The 20565-nt window shown below is 42.0% G+C and overlaps 1 protein-coding gene across 1 annotated transcript in view; it reads right to left on the reverse strand.

Moving 5' to 3' along the window:
* Nucleotides 1-4935: 4935 nt before the first annotated feature.
* Nucleotides 4936-20565, reverse strand: part of LOC138969320 (phosphatidylinositol-3,5-bisphosphate 3-phosphatase MTMR2-like) — a 34607-nt gene continuing 18977 nt past the window's right edge. Inside the window, exons 10-17 of the mRNA XM_070342086.1 lie at nt 19158-19346; nt 16773-16864; nt 15799-15892; nt 14874-14972; nt 13866-14066; nt 12760-12873; nt 8417-8596; nt 4936-7144 (exon numbers count right to left, since the gene is read on the reverse strand). Of these exons, the coding sequence (XP_070198187.1) occupies nt 6992-7144; nt 8417-8596; nt 12760-12873; nt 13866-14066; nt 14874-14972; nt 15799-15892; nt 16773-16864; nt 19158-19346 (1122 nt within the window). The 3' untranslated portion in view covers nt 4936-6991. The remainder of the gene's footprint in view (nt 7145-8416; nt 8597-12759; nt 12874-13865; nt 14067-14873; nt 14973-15798; nt 15893-16772; nt 16865-19157; nt 19347-20565) is intronic.

The following is a 20565-nucleotide window of genomic DNA, read 5'->3' on the forward strand; positions in this document are numbered from 1 at the left end:
AATTACTATAGAAAGCCTGACCGGACAATAAGAGAGAGAGAGAGAGAGAGAGAGAGAGAGAGAGAGAGAGAGAGAGAGAGAAAGAACGAGAGAGAGAGAGAGGGGGGGGGGACAGAGAGAGAGAGAGAGAGATGTAGGCCTATCGGGTCATTGGCAAAGGATTAGTATCCGTGTAGCCTCGATCACTGGTCAGTAGGGTCAGGGAAGTTAAGAGGACACTTTAGCCGTGAACTCCAAAAGAAACGCAAGTTAAGAGTTATTTAAGGTTTTGTTAAAATTCATGCACTAAAGATGGGTTTCAGGGGAAAATTCTGCACGAGCATGAGTTAGCATAGTGTCCTCCACGTAGCCTGTGAAAATCATGTGTGCAGCGCCCAGAGTGCGCTCTCTGCAGCGTTCTGAAGATTGAGACTGTTTTTCGCTCGCGCAGCCCACACAAAAGCTGCCAGACCTGATTTTTTTTCGTTAACAGTACTCAGCTCACACAAGGAACAAAAACCTGTCTCCGTCCACTGTCTGAAATCAGCCATTTGTACAGTAGAAGCATGCCAAGACTGAGCGCCATTGACCGGGAGAGAGCAATCGGGCGATTGCAAGCTGGAAATCGCCCAGCTGCCATTGCAAATGTCATGGGCGTGGCAACCTCGACCATCTGTTGTCTGTGGACCCGATTCCAAGCCAGCGGCAGCACCCGGGATGGCGCTAGAAGCGGACGACCTCGTGTGACTACTGCTCGCCAGGACCGGGTCATCTACCGTCAGCACCTGCGCCAACAGTTCCTCCCGGCTACAGAAACCTCCAGGAACACCGTCAACCGCCTGGTGCGCTCCATGAGAGCCAGATGTCAGGCCCTTGTCAACGCCAATGGGGGACACACGCGTTACTGAGCCTGGCGGTGAAAACTTTCTTTCGGTAACGTTTTTTTGTTAGTGACAATCAAAGAACATTGCCCCAAGATGCTTTGTACCAATTTTCGTGAAATTCGTTTGATTCGATCTCGTCAAAATGAAATGGCAAAGAATGAGATTAAATTTCTTAATCTTGCGTTTCTTTTGGAGTTCAGTATATAAGGATTAATCGGGTCATTGTCAAGGACTGTACGTTGGAGGTCTTTGTCGCCGGTCTGTAATGGTCAGATAAGTTGAGTGGACAGTTTGGCCACCGGATTTCGTGCATCATCGTAAAATTGGTACTTTCACTGACCATAGAACTGAACTAGGGGGACTTGCATAAAACACGGTGCGTGCGGCACGTAATCACCCAAGTTTCCTTTCTGCATTGTCAAGATTGTGGTCGATAAAACTACAGTTAGATTTCACTTACTCAGATAAGCGTGTCGTCACTGCAATTGTACCTCCCATCATGACAGTTCCCGCATCATTTGCACCCACATTCTGAGAGAAAATGTGACAGGCTTCTGTACACCTCGCACTGACCACTGGCTTATGGTAACAGCTGCGAAGGTGATGACCCGACTCGAACCAACTACCCGTCTTCAGATTGGATCCTAACGGAAATTCGCCTGCAGCTTTTCTAACGCAGTAGATCGGTATGTGTGTGTGTGTGTGTTTGTGTGTGTGTGTGTGTGTGTGTGTGTGTGTGCAGTGTGTGTGTGAGAGAGTGTGTGTGTGTGTGTGTGTGTGTGAGAGTGTGTGTACGTGTGTGTGTGTGTTTGCATGCCAGTGTATTTATATTTGTGTAGAGCACAGAAGTGCGCAATGGAGTTCTTATTCATATTACACTATATGTGTGTATGATGTATGTCGGTTGGTCCAGGGCCGGACGAGAGGGGGGGGGGGGGGGGGGGGGGGCTCCGGGGTGGACATCTATGTATGCATCCAGGTATCTTCGTATTTAGTTATGTCTTGGTTGGAATGTATTGTATAGGGCGTGTGTGTGCGTGTGTATGTGTGCATATACATATGTATGTCACTATGTGTGTGTGCGTGTGTGAGAGAAAGTGAGATAGAGAGAGTGGGCGTGCGTGTGTGTGCGTGCTTATAAAAACATAATGGATAAGTTGTAATTTTGAATACACACGTGCCTGCAGTGTAAATGCCACAATTTACCCGTTGAGACATAATACAGACAATCATGGAATACGAGGTGGAATATCTTTAATTTTCAGGAGATAAAATTAATGCTGTGCCAGGGTATACAATTTATCATCTTTTCCTGAATAAACTCTGTTGATATGTGTGTATGTATGTATGTATGTATGTATGTATGTATGTACATGTATGAATGTATGTAGGGGAAAGGCTCCTAATATGGACCGGCTCCTGATATGGACCACCTCCTGTTCTAACGGCACTAGAGCGCTCAAAACAATTTCATTCGCTTTATTCACCCTCTCTGGATAAGTTGCACATGTCAAAACAGTTGCAGAAACACAAACCTCAAAACCGTTAGGCTTTTTCGCTTTTTTTCACTTTTGGCAACGTTCACTCTAAACTTGCCGCCTAAAACGGACTCGTTTCTGTCCACAGCCAAAGCTTTCATAACACAAAAATGGCTATATATGACAGCTAAGACAGTATTTGTTACATTTTAACAGTGTGTATCCCGAGTTTCTACTGCAAACAAAAAATAATAGCAAAACCTCAAAGTATGTGTGAGTCCCCTAATATGGACCACCTTCAACAAATCGAAGAAAATAAAAACTAAAGGCAATTTTAATTAATTCATTCAGAAACTTGCTGAAAATAACCTATAACTAGCCCTCGAGATTTCAAAAAAATGTAACAAATAGTCTTCTTTTTGTGAAAGTTGATATTTTCACTTATTTTCACTCTGTTTTTGATAAGCTTCTTCAGTTTCCTGGTGTGCTTAAATAATGCTCTCATCAACCCGAAACAGCTAAATCTAAATCATATTTGAATTAGTCTGACTTGCACACTAAGTTGTATCATGTTATTTTGAAGTATAGGGGGCTTTTTACAGTGATTCCTGAAAGCCGCTTCACTGGTCTATATTGGGCGCCCCGGCTCCTAATGTGGACCATGTGATTTTTTCTGTATTTAATTTTTGCTGAAGGTCTATCAAAGCTATTTCACTCTAATTAGGCTTAACGGTTAAACTACGAGAGAAGGACTACCAACCACAAAATGAAACTTCTTCACAAGAAAACAAGCTAGTTATCAGCAATAAACAAAAAGTGGTCCATATTAGGGGCCCTTCCCCTATGTATGAAAAAGAAAAAAAGCGCGAGAAACAATATGACGTCATTAATCATCATAAAAATTCATTACACTGTGTGTCACGTGCCGTCATTCCATTCTTTCCATAAGCTTACCATCCCGAAGAAAGCAGTAACGTGCCGAAATATTGATTATAGATATATAAACGTACCTAACCTGGTTACTGGTGTGTTTTCTTTTCATTTTAATGTATGTATGTATGTACAGTATATTATGTTAGCACAGCTGTATATTTATGTGTGTGCAGAGGAAGAGGTGTGTATCAGAGCTTTCATACGGCACATCAATTAAGCTGACATGTCAAAGTCTGATCAAAACTTTTTTTTTATTCCAATATCAGAACAATCAAATACAACATAATATTGCACATGGTTTCTACATGTAATCCAGTTCACATGTATCTGCATATTTGGTGTGAACAGATACAGAATGAAAAACTAAACGTGTATGCTGTGCTCGTCATTCTGTTGCATTTCTTCCACAGTCAGCACTACATACTACTACAACACGATACACACTTTAAACTCAACAGGAGGTGGTAAACCAATATCTCTCAGCGTTTCATTCTTTCAACAAAAACAATAAAACTAATGATGATTTACTAAGCACCTTTCAGATGTTGAACATCCATACATTCTTCAGGGGGAATTAATTTCTTTCACATTTGCATTCACATTATCCAACTCACTTTTTGGGGGACAAAATGAATCTTTAACTTTACCAACTATACATGACACAAAATGTGGCCAAACAATGAGCTCTAAAGTGAGGAGAGAAGTGAAAAATAAAAATGTACAAATCACAGTTACTCTACAGGTAAAAGAGCTAGTGATCGCTGAAGCAAGGCACATCCCCCACCTACATGTATACCACCCCCCCCCCCCCCCTACCCCCCTCCCCCACTCACTCTGAATCCCTTCCCACATTCATGGACAAAACAATGCATCAACCTTGTCACAAAAACAACACGGGTTATTAACACAAACATAATTTATAAATTATTACAGATGGACGCGTTTGCAAGATGTAGCAGAGCCAAGCTTTTTCAATGCAAAGATCCATTGTACGGCGAATTAAAAAAAATAAATAAAAAAAAAGCCAAGTTTTTTGGCTAATTTACACTGACATGGACATGGATAAGGTATATAGTCCTGTGCAGTTACCCTCATGAATATATTCGGACAGTACAATGCTACCCAATTTTTGTTCTTCTTTTTCCTTCATGCGTGTGTTCAGGTATCCAAGCCCTGAGACTTTCCCTGTCAACTTGGGATCTTTGTCAAACGCATGCGTGTGTTCAGGTATCCAAGCCCTGAGACTTTCCCTGTCAACTTGGGATCTTTGTCAAACGCATGCGTGTGTTCAGGTATCCAAGCCCTGAGACTTTCCCTGTCAACTTGGGATCTTTGTCAAACGCATGCATGTGTTCAGGTATCCAAGCCCTGAGACTTTCCCTGTCAACTAGGGATCTTTGTCAAACGCATGCGTGTGTTCAGGTATCCAAGCCCTGAGACTTTCCCTGTCAACTTGGGATCTTTGTCAAACGCATGCGTGTGTTCAGGTATCCAAGCCCTGAGACTTTCCCTGTCAACTTGGGATCTTTGTCAAACGCATGTGTGCACAAGGAGATGTCCGGACGCCAAGGAGAGTCTACACGAAAGTAGACTCTGGGAAATAAATCCCTTGCGGAATGTCGGGGTTGAAACCCATGCCAATGACGATTAATTGGTTTCAAATGCCAGCGCCGCTTAGCACTACTGAATGAGCTATCTCTCTGCCAAGTAGAGCGTGTGCATCAAATTACCATGAAAACTAAACGTTGTTCTGAGAGAAAAAACCCACATAATTTGCATATTGTGACCTGGAAGCTGAGACTCTCTGGGTGAAGCAGAATTAAAAACAAAATTGTGCTTTGTATGATAAAGCTTAACATCCCATGCATTGTACATTAGTATCGGTACACATACAAACAACTGTGATTAAATAAGAGCATTCTAATATAATAAGATAAGCGCAGCGTACAGAAATGCTACTCAATTCTTTACTTGTGTAAATATGAATATAAACACATATTAAGTAAGACTTGTATCATCTTAACCAAAACAAAAACATGTACGTGTACACAAACACACTGACATCAAGAAACCTATAACATTTAAACAGAATCACAGTAAACTCATACCTTAGCAGATTTCAGGACCGAGCAATTTCCAGTACATGTACTTCCTTATCCCAATGCTGGAACATGTAGGACTCGGAGGTGGGACATGGATACCATATCTCAGACAACACATAAAGTTGACAAATGTTTGTCCCAGCCTGGATTCAAACCCGTGAACGAAGGATCACAAGTTAGTCCAGTGCTCTACCAAATGAGCTAACAAGCCCCCCAACCTGCTTTATAACCAGCTCAGTGCTGGTCCCTGACCTAGAACATATCAAGAAGTGACTGCCTGGTCCATAAACCCAACGAAAAGAAAACCGTTCCACTGGTCAAAGCATAGAATTTCTTTAAAAAAAAGTAAAAGAAAAGAAAAACATAAACAAGTATGCTCAATCAGCTGTGTGTGGTTATTTCATTCTTGACAAAAGTTAAACATAAAAACAATGGGATAATGAATACAATGAGTCAAAGGAAAAAGAATGTATAAAAGGCTGTACAGTACCAGTAAGAATATACAGCAGTCTCCACTCTACAGTTAAATGCTTCGTGAAATACAGTGACAAAGAAGTCCTCACATGATTCTGATAATCTCTGACTGAGAATGCCATTCAAGTCCACAACACATGAGGAACATGAAATGGAAACCAGTACACACTGAACAGTATGTTATTTACAAGTTAGAGTAACACAAAGCACAAATAAGCGGGGCTGACTATGAGAATTATTCCACAATGACATAGTAATAACTATGATAAATATCGGTGACACACTAGATTCTGCTGGGTCTGGTAATTTCTGATTAGAAACATCAGTTCATGCACGACAGATGACCACTGTGATTCTCGAAGAAGAAAGAGTGTAGACTGGGTACTTGGCACCAGTTTCAGGGCCGTTTTCTGCCCAACAATTCGAATTATACCCCGATGTGCTGATATGGACGAGGAAGCAGAGATGTTGCCGAGTTTTATTTCCGTTTGCTAAATTTGCAAAATGGGCAATGAAAGCTATTTAAAATTAAGTTCTGGTGTTCTACTGACTTCCTTGGCCAAATTAAGGAACTATGTACCTGCGGAAGGTTCACATATGTCTGTAGAGCAATTTTTCCATATAATATCCTACATTTTGACAGGTGAAGGAAAAAAAATCATGAACTCAAAAGAAAAAAAAGAGAACAGGCTCCTTCTTTTCAATGAACGATACACATTGAATTGTCAGATAATCACACAAACATCCACAGAGCTGACAAGAATATGAATATGGTACAAACATGTCTACAAGCCAGTCCTTTTTCGAAATAATTATACATCCTGACAGACGAAGAATGTGTAAAGTTTATACTGGGAAAGGCTGCAGATTGGTGCAAGCAAAGAATGGTCAAGTCTGAGAATGACACAAACATCCACGGAGCTCAGAAGAATATGAAAAATGTACAAATATGTCCACAGGCCACGTCTCTCCACTCCATTTAAGACATTGACAGAGGAAGACGTGCGCAGAGGGGAGAGCTGCATGGTCGGTGAGAGCTAAGATGAGCACAGCCAGAAAGGGACACAATCATCCAAGGAACTCAGATGGAAAACAAATAAATCAATGAATATCTTCTCAGGCCAGTTCTTCTCACACAATCCTAGACGTTGACAGGTGAAGACATGCGGGGAGGGGAGGGCTGGAGGTTGGTGCGAGCGTGTTTGTTGGCCAGTTCTTTCTGAAGCTCCTGTACTCGACGCTGCAGTTGGGCCTTCAGTACCAGCAGTTCACGGTTTCTCAGGTGAATGGGCTCCTGAGGACAGATTTTTTTTTCACAGAAATGTCAGCATTTGACAATGCAGCAAGCTGACTGACAAGTTTTCTAAATGTAAAATCAAACCGTCACAATTTAACAATCGCAAGCTTCTGTGAACTAACACATCTTGCTTGATTGTTTGCTGACACACACACACACACGCGCGCGCACACATGCATTCACAAACACGCAGACACACACTTGCAAGCACACACACACACACACACACACACACACACACACAAACACACACACACACACACACGAACATCTATGTGATTAAATTCATTCTATCTAACTCTTCAATTTCCCAAGCAAGACTGGGACAAAGGATCAAAAGCTCAAACATTGAGCAGCAGAAACATGAAAGGATATTAACCCAACTGAAGGTCTGTTACCAGAGGTAATATAAAGATTTGTCTCCCTTTGACCAATTAAATACACAAACAGTTCTGTCTATGAGCTCATGATCAAACCTTCGCCCTTCATCGTGCTGATGGCACATCCCTTCAGAATATAACCTGAACCACATAACCAAATCTAACAAATCAAATAACCACAAAAGCGCTATTGAAGGTACCAGCTTATCTACATAAACGATCATGTTCACTGCCACATATCTGTCCAGGCTTGTACACAGAATAAGAGCATCCGTTCACTTGAACACACCACAAAGTAACAGACAGATCTACCTTCTTCTTCTTTGTTCATGGGCTTAGACTCCCACTTTCACTCATGTTTTTAGCACGAGTGGATTTTTACGTGTATGACCGTTTTTACCCCGCCATTCAGGCAGCATACGCCGATTTCAGGGGAGGCATGCTGGGTATTTTTGTGTTTCTATAACCCACCGAACTCTGACATGGATTACAGGATCTTTTCCGTGCGCACTTGGTCTTGTGCTTGCATGTACACACGAAGGGGTTAAGTCACTAGCAGGTCTGCACATAAGTTGACCTGGAAGATCAGAAAAATCTCCACTCTTAACCCACCAGGCGGCAGTGACCGGGGTTCAAACTCACGACCTCCCGATTAGGAGGCCGACGTCTTACCACCACGCCACTGCGCCCGTCATATTAAACCGATCTATCAAGTGTCACCAAGACAATTCCACACAAACATTCCGCTTTGCACAGGAAGCACCCTGTTGCTTGTTGGTATGTGTTTGAGGTGAAGGGTGCTCTTGTCCCAGGTAAAAGCCTGAGCAGACCTGTCGCGGTAAACATGATCGCTTACAGAGGGAGTACTGTGCCTCATTAAGATACACACCTGTGGCCTCATGCGAGGGTTCCAGCGACAGTAGTAGCCGGTCCAGAGGTGGATGCGTCTGAGGCTGGCCACCGGGAACAGGACGTGGGCGTGCACATAGGCTGCGTACAGGGGGTTGGTGAACTCCTCCAGCTGACAGTTGACAAACGACCACAGCGACTGCGTCCTTTCTTTCACTTTCTGTCATGAAGAGAGTGATAAGGTAAGTACTTCTGCATGATGGTACAAGTTGTTTTACACCCTGTGTCCTTTCTTTCACTTTCTGTCATGAAGAGAGTGATAAGGTAAGTACTTCTGCATGATGGTACAAGTTGTTTTACGCCCTGCGTCCTTTCTTTCACTTTCTGTCATGAAGAGAGTGATAAGGTAAGTACTTCTGCATGATGGTACAAGTTGTTTTACGCCCTGTGTCCTTTCTTTCACTTTCTGTCATGGAGAGAGTGATAAGGTAAGTACTTCTGCATGATGGTACAAGTTGTTTTACGCCCTGTGTCCTTTCTTTCACTTTCTGTCATGTAGAGAGTGATAAGGTAAGTACTTCTGCATGATGGTACAAGTTGTTTTACGCCCTGTGTCCTTTCTTTCACTTTCTGTCATGCAGAGAGTGATAAGATTAGTACTTCTGCAGTTCAGTGTATACTGCTTATATCTGTCTCTACTTTCTTACTGTGTTGCCATGAACACGGAAAATATTCAATTGTCCATTTTTGTTTGCTGATATGATAACCAATACCTCACCTTATGACAAACTTTGATATGATGATATGATACTGGCTTTGTAGGCTAGATGCATGTTAACTAAGGCCAAGGAGCTCTCTATCAAGGAGATGCACCACAGATTTCCAGCCTGTGCTAACAAAGGCCATCATTCTGATAACAGTAACGTTAACAATACTATCATGGTTAACATGAACAAGCAGTTTTCTGATTTTGAACTTATAGGGGGACATTTTGCTTATACAAAAAGTCATTTTGGCGCTTTTTTCCCTCCCATTAGAAAAAAAAACTGCCGGATGTGCATTAAAACCTCTATTAAAACTTGACTGAAGTGAATTATCACTTTCTTGCATGTTTATCAGTTAAAAGAACTGAATGATCAACATACATTCAACAAAATACTATTCTCATTAATATAAATCAGATTAAATGAGTAAAAAGGATCTAAAACTAAAATTTTGAGTTTGTTTTTTAAAGTTCAAATTTAAAATTTGATTTTCAATGTCACACCTGCAGCATTGTCAAACGGAGACGCCCAGTAATAATTGTGATTCTGTTTATCCAAATGCCGCACCAAGCAAATTTCATTGCATTAAAAACAAAACAACAGAGAGAGGGAAGACACTCTGCCGATGCTTAGGTCGTGTGTGACCTCCAGGAAACGTATCTTCTTCTTCTTGGCGTTCGCAGAGGTTACACAATCAGTCCAGCACTGGTGATAAATGTTGTCGTTTTCTCCAACTCCTGTCGACTGCCGTATAGTTTGGTCTGCAAGGGAGTTGGTGACGGCCACACTTCTTTTCGTTCCTCATCTAGTAAGGGACATCGCTGTAAGATGTGTTCCGCTGTTTGGTCCTCTTGACCGCAGGCACAGGTTGGTGATGGCGCCAGCTTGAACTTTCGGTTCATGTGAGCATTGAGCCTGTTGTGGCCAGTACGCAGCCTGATGAGGTTGACTTGCTGCTCTCTGGACATTGTGTGGTAGTCATCTCTGTTTGTCCTTGGCCTCATCAATGCCTTGATGATTGTCTTCTGCTCACTAAAGCTGACACTGTTTTCAGGTTGGTCTTCCACGGCTCCTTCTTTTGCCAGCTCATCTGCCCTTTCATTTCCTGGTATCCCACAGTGTGCTGGTATCCACTGGAGGACAACTCTTCTGGTTTGTCTGACCATCTGTAATGCTTTGGCCAGCTGTGGGAGTTTGTCGTTCTCTAGGGCCTGAAGGACTGAAAGGGCGTCCGAGAGGAAGACAACTTGGTAGCAAGGGTCTGCGGAGTCCTGAACGAAGGAGGCGGCCTGCATGAGCCAGGAAACGTATGAACTTCGTAGCCTTCGCTCCAGTGCCGCTCACAAATGAAGAACTTGTCAGGGTCGATCACAAAATCTTTACGTGGAGGCAGTACATTAATCCAAGTCTGTCTCTCGGCTGCATCAGTTGGAAGTTTGAACACACGGCACTTGTTGTTCTTGTTGTAGTTCCTGTTACACCCTACTATACCACACTTATTCACCATTTTCTATTCATACAACATACATAAGAGATCTGTAGCAAACATCCCAGAATCCACACATCGAAAAAACACTGTTTAAGTATCCATAAATCCACAGAAAGTAATATGAATTCCAAAATGCCGCCATCAACAATAATGCTTACTTCCGGTTCCTGATACATGAGCTACATAACAGAGTGCGCGTTTCAAACCAACAAAATCATCATGACGGTGACAAATTCTAATAAAACGTGTTTCAAAATCAGGTTTAAATGGTCTTTAAACTTCATATTAATATCGAAAATACTGATTTCAACTAAGCAAAGATTCCTCCGCGGGTCAGTCATCGCGAGACAAGTAGTACCAAATGCCGCGTGCAGCGAGCCAGCGATAAGACTGGCCTTTTCTAGCTGAGACTGGAACTGCGCAGTGCATCTCCTCTGATACAGTACTCCTTGACTAAGGCATATCTATATATATACGACTAGAGTCTGTGTGTCTGTGTGTCTATGTGTCTGTGTGTCTATGCGTCTGTGCGCGATGCACGGCCAAAGTTCTCGATGGATCTGTTTCAAATTTGGTGGGCATATTCAGGTACACCCGGGACAGGACACAACCTGGTCGATATTTCAACACGTGCTCGCAGCGCGCAGCGGCTGAACCAATTTTGGTTTTTCTCCGTTTTTCTCTGGATCCATTCCCAGTAACTCTTCCTTATCTTCTCCAGTGTTTTCAGCGTTTATCTCCCTTCCTTTGTGTGGCGTCAATCAATATTCCCGTTACTACGTTACTATTTTTAGAATGTCACGATTGCACCCGTAAGTTGTCCTTACTGTAAAAGTGAAAAGGTCGAATCAATTTATAGCCACGCGAAAAATACACTGTCATCTATCTCTATATATTTATAGATATAGATATACATAATATATATACGGCTTCTCTGTGTGTGTGTGTGTGTTTGTGTGTGTGTGTGGGCAACACCTGTGGATTGTAGAGTTCTGTTTGTGATGTGGTCTAGCGGCTTTGGTGTGTCAGTATGTTCAGGCCTTCCTTCGAGAAGCCATAACAGTTATTCTCAATCCTGTTTGAGTGGACTTTGCCTTCAAAGGTGATTGTGGTGTGTCGGCACTCGGTTACATTTGGCGTCGTCGACAGCGATGGGACTCAACATGAAATGTTCAGGCCACTGAATCATTTTCGTGCTGTTCCCATTCCACCTGGGAGGGACCTTAGCTTCTCCAGTGTTTTCAGCGTTTATCTCCCTTCCTTCGTGTGGCGTCAATCCATATTCCCGTTACTACGTTACTATTTTTAGAATGTCACTGCACTGTCCAGAACGCTTTCATTGCACCCGTAAGTTGTCCTTACTGTAAAAGTGAAAAGGTCGAATCAATTTATAGCCACGCGAAAAATACACTGTCATCTATCTCTATATATTTATAGATATAGATATACATATATATATACGGCTTCTGTGTGTGTGTGTGTGTTTGTGTGTGTGTGTGGGCAACACCTGTGGATTTCTGTTTGTGATGGGGTCTGGCGGCTTTTGTCTGTCTGTACAATTACGCCGGAAAACTCCGAGAGAGAGACTCGCCCGCTTCCCTCTTTGCTTGCTCTGTCTGTATGTTCTGGCATTTGAGAAGCCATAACAGATAATATAGGGCTTAGAAATAAGCTCTAAAATTCTCAATCCCGTTTGACAGGACTTCGCCTTCAAAGGTGATTGTGGTGAACCGCCACGCTGTCTGTTTCTGTCTCGCGATTCACCCCGGCGAAGCCGTGTATTCCTCTATATATGCCATAGAGAAAAGAAAGCATTTAAAGTAGAAAAGCAGACAGCGCAAACTCACAGTTGATGTTGCTGCTTTAAAAAGTTTAAAGTTTGTGCAGTGAGACGCATTAGCTGCATGACACAGTGGAACCCCCCTTTTCAGACCTCCCCCTCCCCCCCCCCCCCCCCCCTTTATTTAAGACTTTAACCATTTTAAAACCCTGTTTTCTTACTCTCTGTTCATAACCTGTGTAAATTTACCCCCATTTTAAGACCCGATTTTCTCAGATTTTTGGAGGTCATAAAAGGGGGGTTCCACTGTACAATACAATGCTGATGTTTCAATTCAGACTGTGGCCTACCTCTTTCTCGGCATGCATCTGACAGTTGTAGAGGAAGGTGCCAAACAGACAGCTGTACAGGTGGTCCAGAATGGTGATCAGGAAATGTTCGTTGAACTCAAAGGCGTTAGGAAACTGCCACAGAAAGAACGTTAACAGCATGATCAAATTAACACAGAATGATATATAGGAGAAAGTTAAAAAGATAGCACAACAATAACAGACAATACTACAGCAGTTTCAAAAGCATTCAAGTGATATGTAAATGTTTGCCTTGTGTCATGACACAATTTCTTTTTCATGAAAATGAACAAAACAAGAAATTCCTTCGAGGTAGGAAAAACACCCCCGTTGGTCAAAGGGAAATAACCATTCTCACTGCCACCAACTGAGAAGGTTATTTCCCTTTGACCATAAATATGTCCCTCTATAAGTCCTTGTAGAATCTTAATCCACCAATAACTCCCTAACCGTGTGTTTGACTGGTCCCAATTTTTGTAAGGACCGTCTCAGGAATGTATAGAACCTGTTCACCAAGTTTGGTGACGATCGGTCCGTTCATTCTTGAGATCTATATGCGAACACAAACACACAAACACACAAACAAACAAACAAACAAACACATCGACCGAATCCTATACACACCCCTATACCGGGGTTGTAATAAAGCATAACAAAATGCTTGAAACATGCATTTTGACATTTTTACTCGTACTGATTACTACAAAAGCAGGGGTGTACCTTAACATTTTTGCGTATAGGGTAGCTCTGCTGATGTGCTAAAGGTATGGACAGGAAAAGCAAGGGTGATGACCCGGTCAAGTGAGGTCAAGGGGGTAGTTGCCTAGGCAATGTGTCTGGGTTGGTGGCAGTCCTTCTCAAAGTGGGGGAAGGGGGGGGTTTAAGTTGGCAGTAGGAAGTACACAGATTTTGAGGTCGCCAGGGGGGGGTGGGTGGGCCAAGACTTCAAGACTCAAGACAAGACTCAAAGATTTTAATGTCCTTATAAAAAACAAGGAAAATTACCTCGCCCGACACAATTTCTACAGGCCAATGGCGGGCGGGTGGGTGTTAAGGTACGACCCTGAAAAGACCAAACAAATCCTCAGCCACAACAGCTAACTAACCTGCTGTGTCATCTGCCACACGCAATCGACCAACTGAAGGAAGACGGGCGAACGGTTGTCATCCGAGTGCTTGTCCTCTCCGTGCCCCACCCTCTGTCTGAACTTGTGACCGAAGCTCACCCACTCTTTCTCGATGAGCACCTCAAAGCCACGGATCGTGCGGTAGTATGGGTCTAGCATCAACATTGCCAATGAGGTCAGCTAAAAAAGTCAAATCAAAATGTGTTAGCTGAAAGAAAAACAACCATGCCTTTGCTTCTAAAATACAGTGGAACCCCCTTTTAAGATCTATAAAAAAAAAATCTTAAAAATCAGGTCTTAAAAAGGAGGGAGTATCAAAATTAGGGTAAATGTACAGGGTTATAAATAGAAGATCTGAAACAGGTCTTTAAAGGGAGCCTTAAATAGGATCAAAACTGCAAACGACTGACACTCAAGGGGCCAGCTGTAAGTCCTGATGATCTGATGTTCATGGATCCACAACATACTCCTTAGTGGTGTTTGTTGTGGAAGATGAAGGGTTCTATAACATGCCACATCACAAGACATGTGCGACCAATCAGTAAGCCTGCCACATCAATCTTCACAGTGGAACCCCCCTTTTAAGATTTCCAAAAGTCTGAGAAAATCAGGTCTTAAAAAGGAGGGAGTCTTAAATTGGGGGGTCTTAAAAGGGGGGTTCCACTGTATTAATCAATTTGATCTGCCATGTTTCAGTTTTACCCTTTGGGTGAATACTGGCAGAACTTGCCCGTCTCTCATCACAGTAAAAGGGCGAACGTTTATGTTTTAGTTTTTTTTAATGCAAATGAAATGAAAACAAAGATGAACCCCTGTCATGTCCAGTTTTAAGGCTTAAAATTGGCATACCTTTGCTACCAAATCCCTATAATTACCCAATGTTACTTTTTTTCTGAATGGACATCTTGGTTTTTTTCTTCTGAATAGACATCTTGCTTGGAACACACACAGTCAACTACTTAATGATATATCCTACAATGAACCTACCTGAGCTGTCCTGTCCCAGCCATCACTGCAGTGGACCAGCACCGACGTCTTGTTGCTCTCTACCTTGTCCGCTATCCTCACGGCTCCTGCTAGAATCACCTGCAACAAGCATAATAACAATGTTGAAAATTGCCAGTTTAGAGCACGGAGCAAGAGTTGATGAAGTAGTATGAAGACGTGCCAACACAAAGTCAGAAGACAATAATATGCTGCACTGCACTGCACTTTTGGGAGATGTTCATGTCTCTTTGAGTTGTCTATTTATCTCGCTCTCTCTTCAAAATCACACACACACACATGGTTTACAAGCTACAATATCACAAAGACGGATGATGAATCACACATGAGCATGGCACTGTTTACTGCTTCACACTGAACAAAATTGTTCACACCAGGGGCGGGGATGTAGCTCAGTTGGTAGCGCGCTGGATTTGTATCCAGTTGGCCGCTGTCAGCGTGAGTTCGTCCCCACGTTCGGCGAGAGATTTATTTCTCAGAGTCAACTTTGTGTGCAGACTCTCCTCGGTGTCCGAACACCCCCGTGTGTACACGCAAGCACAAGACCAAGTGCGCACGAAAAAGATCCTGTAATCCATGTCAGAGTTCGGTGGGTTATAGAAACCCGAAAATACCCAGCATGCTTCCTCCAAAACGGCGTATGGCTGCCTAAATGGCGGGGTAAAAAACGGTCATACACGTAAAATTCCACTCGTGCAAAAAACACGAGTGTATGTGGGAGTTTCAGCCCACGAACGCAGAAGAAGAAGAAGAAGAAGTTCACACCAAACTGAGTACCAGGAGAAGTTAAAAAGGAGCAATTCCTCAAAAAGGAGAACAAATATCTCATCTCTGTTAAAAAAAAGAAGAAAATTCAAATAAAGAATTCAGCAAAAAGGTCAGTGCAAGAACAAAACTTTGTACCCACCTTGATGTGCTCTAGCCAATGAGTGGACTCAATCTTGGACAGCCAGTGGGCCTCGTCTATGGCCGGGAAACACTCCTCTTTCAGCTTGCGGGAGCTGGATACCACAAGAACATGCAATGAATATCATACAAAAGACCGAGACAGTGTGTCTGGACCCTGAACCCATAGCAACTACAGTAGGCGGCGGCACCCCCCCCCCCCCCCCCCCACCCGGTAAGACCCCACAACATTTTTAGAAAATCAAGTCTTTAAAGGGGGAAGGTGGATCTTTAACAAGCGTTAAATTACAGAAGTAATAAACAGAAAAACTGCGATAGCAAGGTCTTACGGTGGTTGCACTGTATAATAATTATTTAGAATCAATCAATCAATCAATCAATCAATGAGGCTTATATCGCGCATATTCCGTGGGTACAGTTCTAGGCGCTCAGCAGTGATGCCGTGTGAGATGAAATTTTATACGGCCAGTAATTGCAGCCATTTTGGCGCATATTTACCTTTCACGGCCTATTATTCCAAGTCACACGGGTATAGGTAGACAATTATTAACTGTGCCAAAGCAATTTTGCCAGGAAAGACCCTTTTGTCAATCGTGGGATCTTTAACGTGCACACCCAATGTAGTGTACACGGGGGGGGGGAGTTCGGACACCGAAGAGAGTCTGCACACAAAGTTGACTCTGAAATAAATTTCCGCCGAACCTGGGATCGAACTCACGCTGACAGCGGCCAACTGAATACAAATCCAGCGCGCTACCAACTGAGCTATATCCCCGCCCCGGGAATCAAGCATAATGTTCTAACATATACACTTCTGATAGTGATAGGCTCTCTTTGTATTGATTTCTCAACCTTCATTATCTCTGATAGGTCGCACATAATTAAACAAAGTTTTCTCGTCGTCTTGTTTTTCAATTTCGAAGTTACTAAAAAAAATAAAATAAAAAAACCAATGACATCTGAACGACTGCTGACCTTTCTCTCATCACGTGAATGTTGTGTATATCCAGGAAGACCAACTCTGCGTTGTGGTAGGAGTCTTCGTTTTCATAGCCACCACCTCTGGCCTGAACAGCAACAAGTGGATGAAATGTTTAACAGTACCTGCTATTCAGACTTGGTCGTGTGACAGACGTTTTCTTCCACACGAGATTACGTTGATTGTCTAACCAAGCCGTCAGGCTGAGTTAGACATCAGCTAATCGAGTGTGGAAGAAAACTCTGTCTCACGACCAAGTCGGAATAGCATTTATGTCTCACAGCTTCAACAGAGGAGAGAACAAACACGTTTTGCGTACTCAAGCTTGACAAACCTAAACACAGGAGCAGCCATTGTCGAGAGATCTACTTTTTGACGGAAGTGACCGAACAACTATAAATGACGTCTCAGTATATATATGTGAATGACGTCACAGTCATCGTCACAGTCTGTATCTTTTGAAGCATCGCATTCTTCATGACGTCTTTCTGTGTCTGCATCCACGAAATGTTTGTTCTTTCCGGGATCTTTGTCATCTATGTTCAGAACTCTGTCCTTCTAATTTCAGACTAACAGGCCTCCTGAGCGAGCCACTTTCCAAGGGCAGCTAAATTCGCGTATAGAAACAGTACTGTCGTCTGGGATGCCGTTTTCAGTATTCTCAGCGTTGAAGAATTTGTAAAGAGAAGAAACGATAACAGCAGGAGAAATAAAAGTCGTGTGTGCATTTTGGGACTTTTGGAGGGACGATTTCGAGTTTGAATCCGTTCTTGCACATGCTCCAAAGCGTGTAACATACAATCTTGCACACGTTTGCTTTAGTAGTGGCAAAGAAGGAAAGCGTGTGACATCATGTATTGATAGTGTATTATACCAAGCATATAATAACAAACATACAAACACGTGAAAGTCAATATTCTTAATATCAAACAGAGATACAATTCAAAGAAAAAGGCACAGGTCTAATACACACGCCCATAACCAAACAGACACATATGCACACACTGAAAAAACCCTACACAAATAGAGAAAGAGAGAGACAAATGGACTAGACATGCAGATATAAACATCACACACACATAATTCTCTCCCTTCCGCATTATTTTTGTTCCATTTTGTATTCTGGTTGAATTAGGCAATAGCCACCGCCATTTGACATGTTGAGGTTGTAAGTAAACATTTTTCTCATGTTTTGTGATTGAATGGAAACCGAATCGCGAAGCGATGAGGTTTTCATTCCAATCACAAAACATGAGAAAAATGTTTACTTACAACCGAAACATGTCAAATGGCGGTGGCTATTTCCATTCTACTTTACTCACCAACAGTGGAACTCGATCTTGCTGAATGACACACTGGGAAAAACGTTCCTTTCCATAAAAATGTCATTGCTTTCGTCGACTATTTACCTCACGTACCTTTTTTCCACACTGCGCAGCTGATTCATTGACATTGAGGCTATCCTGAATATGTTACACAGCGAGAACTGACACTATTGTTAAGAATAGGAACTGAAGTATTTGTTTTTCATTTCTAAACTTTGTTGGTCATGATCACGTTCCAAAAATATTCATGTCGCCAAACGAACAGGACGTGACGTCGATTTGCCTTTTCATTCACTACAATACTCTTCCGGTCTCGGCTACAGGTATTTGTTTTGTTTCTGTTTCAGTGAAGCAAGTAAAAAAAAAAAGTGTTTGCGCATGTCTGTTTGTTTATCGAGACCATTATGACGTATCTATTTGTCGTCTGCGTCATTCTCATTCTGGTGTTCTGTCTCTGCGTGGCCCACTGGCACTTGTGCGCTGGCTCCTTTGTCAGCTTCATGGAGTGTGGCATGTTCGTTTTGTTTTCTTCCTTCTTCTGCTATAAATTGCTTGATGTCTTCATCATTCTCCCATTCTGAGTCACTCAGTGATGAGAGACTCAACTCGAAGTTGCCTTCAGATTCCATTTTGACAGTTGCTAACTCTTGTGATTATGGAGTGACGAAACCTCCTTGGGTCACCAGCATAATGAATATGATAAAGTTCGAGGGTAGACAGCCATTATTGATACCATTGTGTTCATACACGAAAATGATATTCATACACTCCACAAAACATGTGAAAATCACCATGCTTCACAAAACATGGGCAATCATCATTTTCTCATGTTTCTAAACCAATGAAATTGCCAGATTTTGATTTTTACTCATAGAGTATTGTAGAATAAGCATTTTCCTTTTATTATTTCTTTCCATTTGTATGCTTCTTTAGTGAATATCATATGTTTAGTATTAGTTTAAGGACAAGTTGTTAGAAAAGTTAATGTGCCTTAAACCTTTATCCTTGTAAAATAAAGTTTGTTCGTTCTCTCTCTCTCCTCTCACGAAAACACACCTTGTTAGCCACAGCATTAACAGAAGGTCTAGCGTCCATGATGTAGAGTTTGTGGGACTGAGCGTTGGCTTCCATGATCATCTGAATGTAGTGCTCATCGTCCTTGTTCCTCTTGCCTGCCACGCCCACCATGGGCTGTGACGACCGTGTGATCGTTGCTTGCGATTCTGGGTGTATCCACGAAAGTACCTGAAACACCACACAGAGAAGGTTTATACATCTAAATGTCTCTTTATCTTTCTTTTTCTTCTGCTCTTCTTGGTATGGTTACTGATTTACTCAGGAAAATGTGTGCTGCTATCCCATGGAATCGTGTGCAGCGACGGAGTCCCGCTACCCAGACAGTGTTTTTTTAATCCTTATAAATATTTGTGTATTTTGTGTTTTTTAAGCCCTAAAACTTCCGCTGTGAGCTCAGGATCTTTATCATGTGCACATGTTTGGATACCAAAAAGAGTCCGCACAAGAACCAAATCCCTTACAGTACACACAGACACAGACAAACAAACACACACACAAGAACTCCCTAAGAAAATCAGATGTAAAAAAGGAGGGAATCTCAAAATGGACGTAAATGTACAGAAGAAATTAACAGACATTCTGAAAAGTAATTCTTTAAGGGGGAAAGATTTTAATCCCGGATGGGAGTCTTTGGAGGGGGATTCAACTGTCCTTCAAACCCATCAGATATATATATATGTCGTATCCATTCTGTACAATTTGCGCATTATGTACAATGAGCAGCATATCGTGCTCATTGTATACAATGAGCAACAAGTTTTGCTCATTGTAGACAATGAGCAAAACTGTTGCCCATTGTATACAATGAGCAAGACCATAAAGTTGCACATTGTATACAATGTGCACCGAGTGAGCAAGATTGTTGAATGGCGTTCAAGCTACACTGATATATGAATCATAGTGAATGGTTGAATGGAATATGTTTGTTATGTTTAAGCATTGTTTTAATTCTCATTTCGCTAAAACTAAACAGTGTATTAAGAATTTAATTATTGTAAATGAAAGGGGCAGAAAACAGCTAAAAACGTTCCAGCTACACTGATATATGAATCATAGTGAATGGTAAAGTGTTCAAATAACGATGTTTGTTATGTTTAAGCATTGTTTTAATTCTCATTTCGCTAAAACTAAACAGTGTATTAAGAATGTAATTATTGTGAATTAAAGGGGCAGAAAACAGCTAAAAACAACTTTGTTTTAAAAAATTCTTTGATGCATAGGAACCACTTTAGTGAAACCGCACATCGATAGCGCTGTTAGTTTGGCTGGAAATAACATTTAACTTTGTAGTGGAAGTAGAATGACGTCATATTTTTTATTTTAAAACGGCCGTAACTCGCTTCAAATTTGACCAATATGCATGCGGGTTTTTTTTTGTTGCTTTCGG

The sequence above is a fragment of the Littorina saxatilis genome, linkage group LG6 (assembly GCF_037325665.1).
Source record: "Littorina saxatilis isolate snail1 linkage group LG6, US_GU_Lsax_2.0, whole genome shotgun sequence".
Taxonomy (NCBI): domain Eukaryota; kingdom Metazoa; phylum Mollusca; class Gastropoda; order Littorinimorpha; family Littorinidae; genus Littorina; species Littorina saxatilis.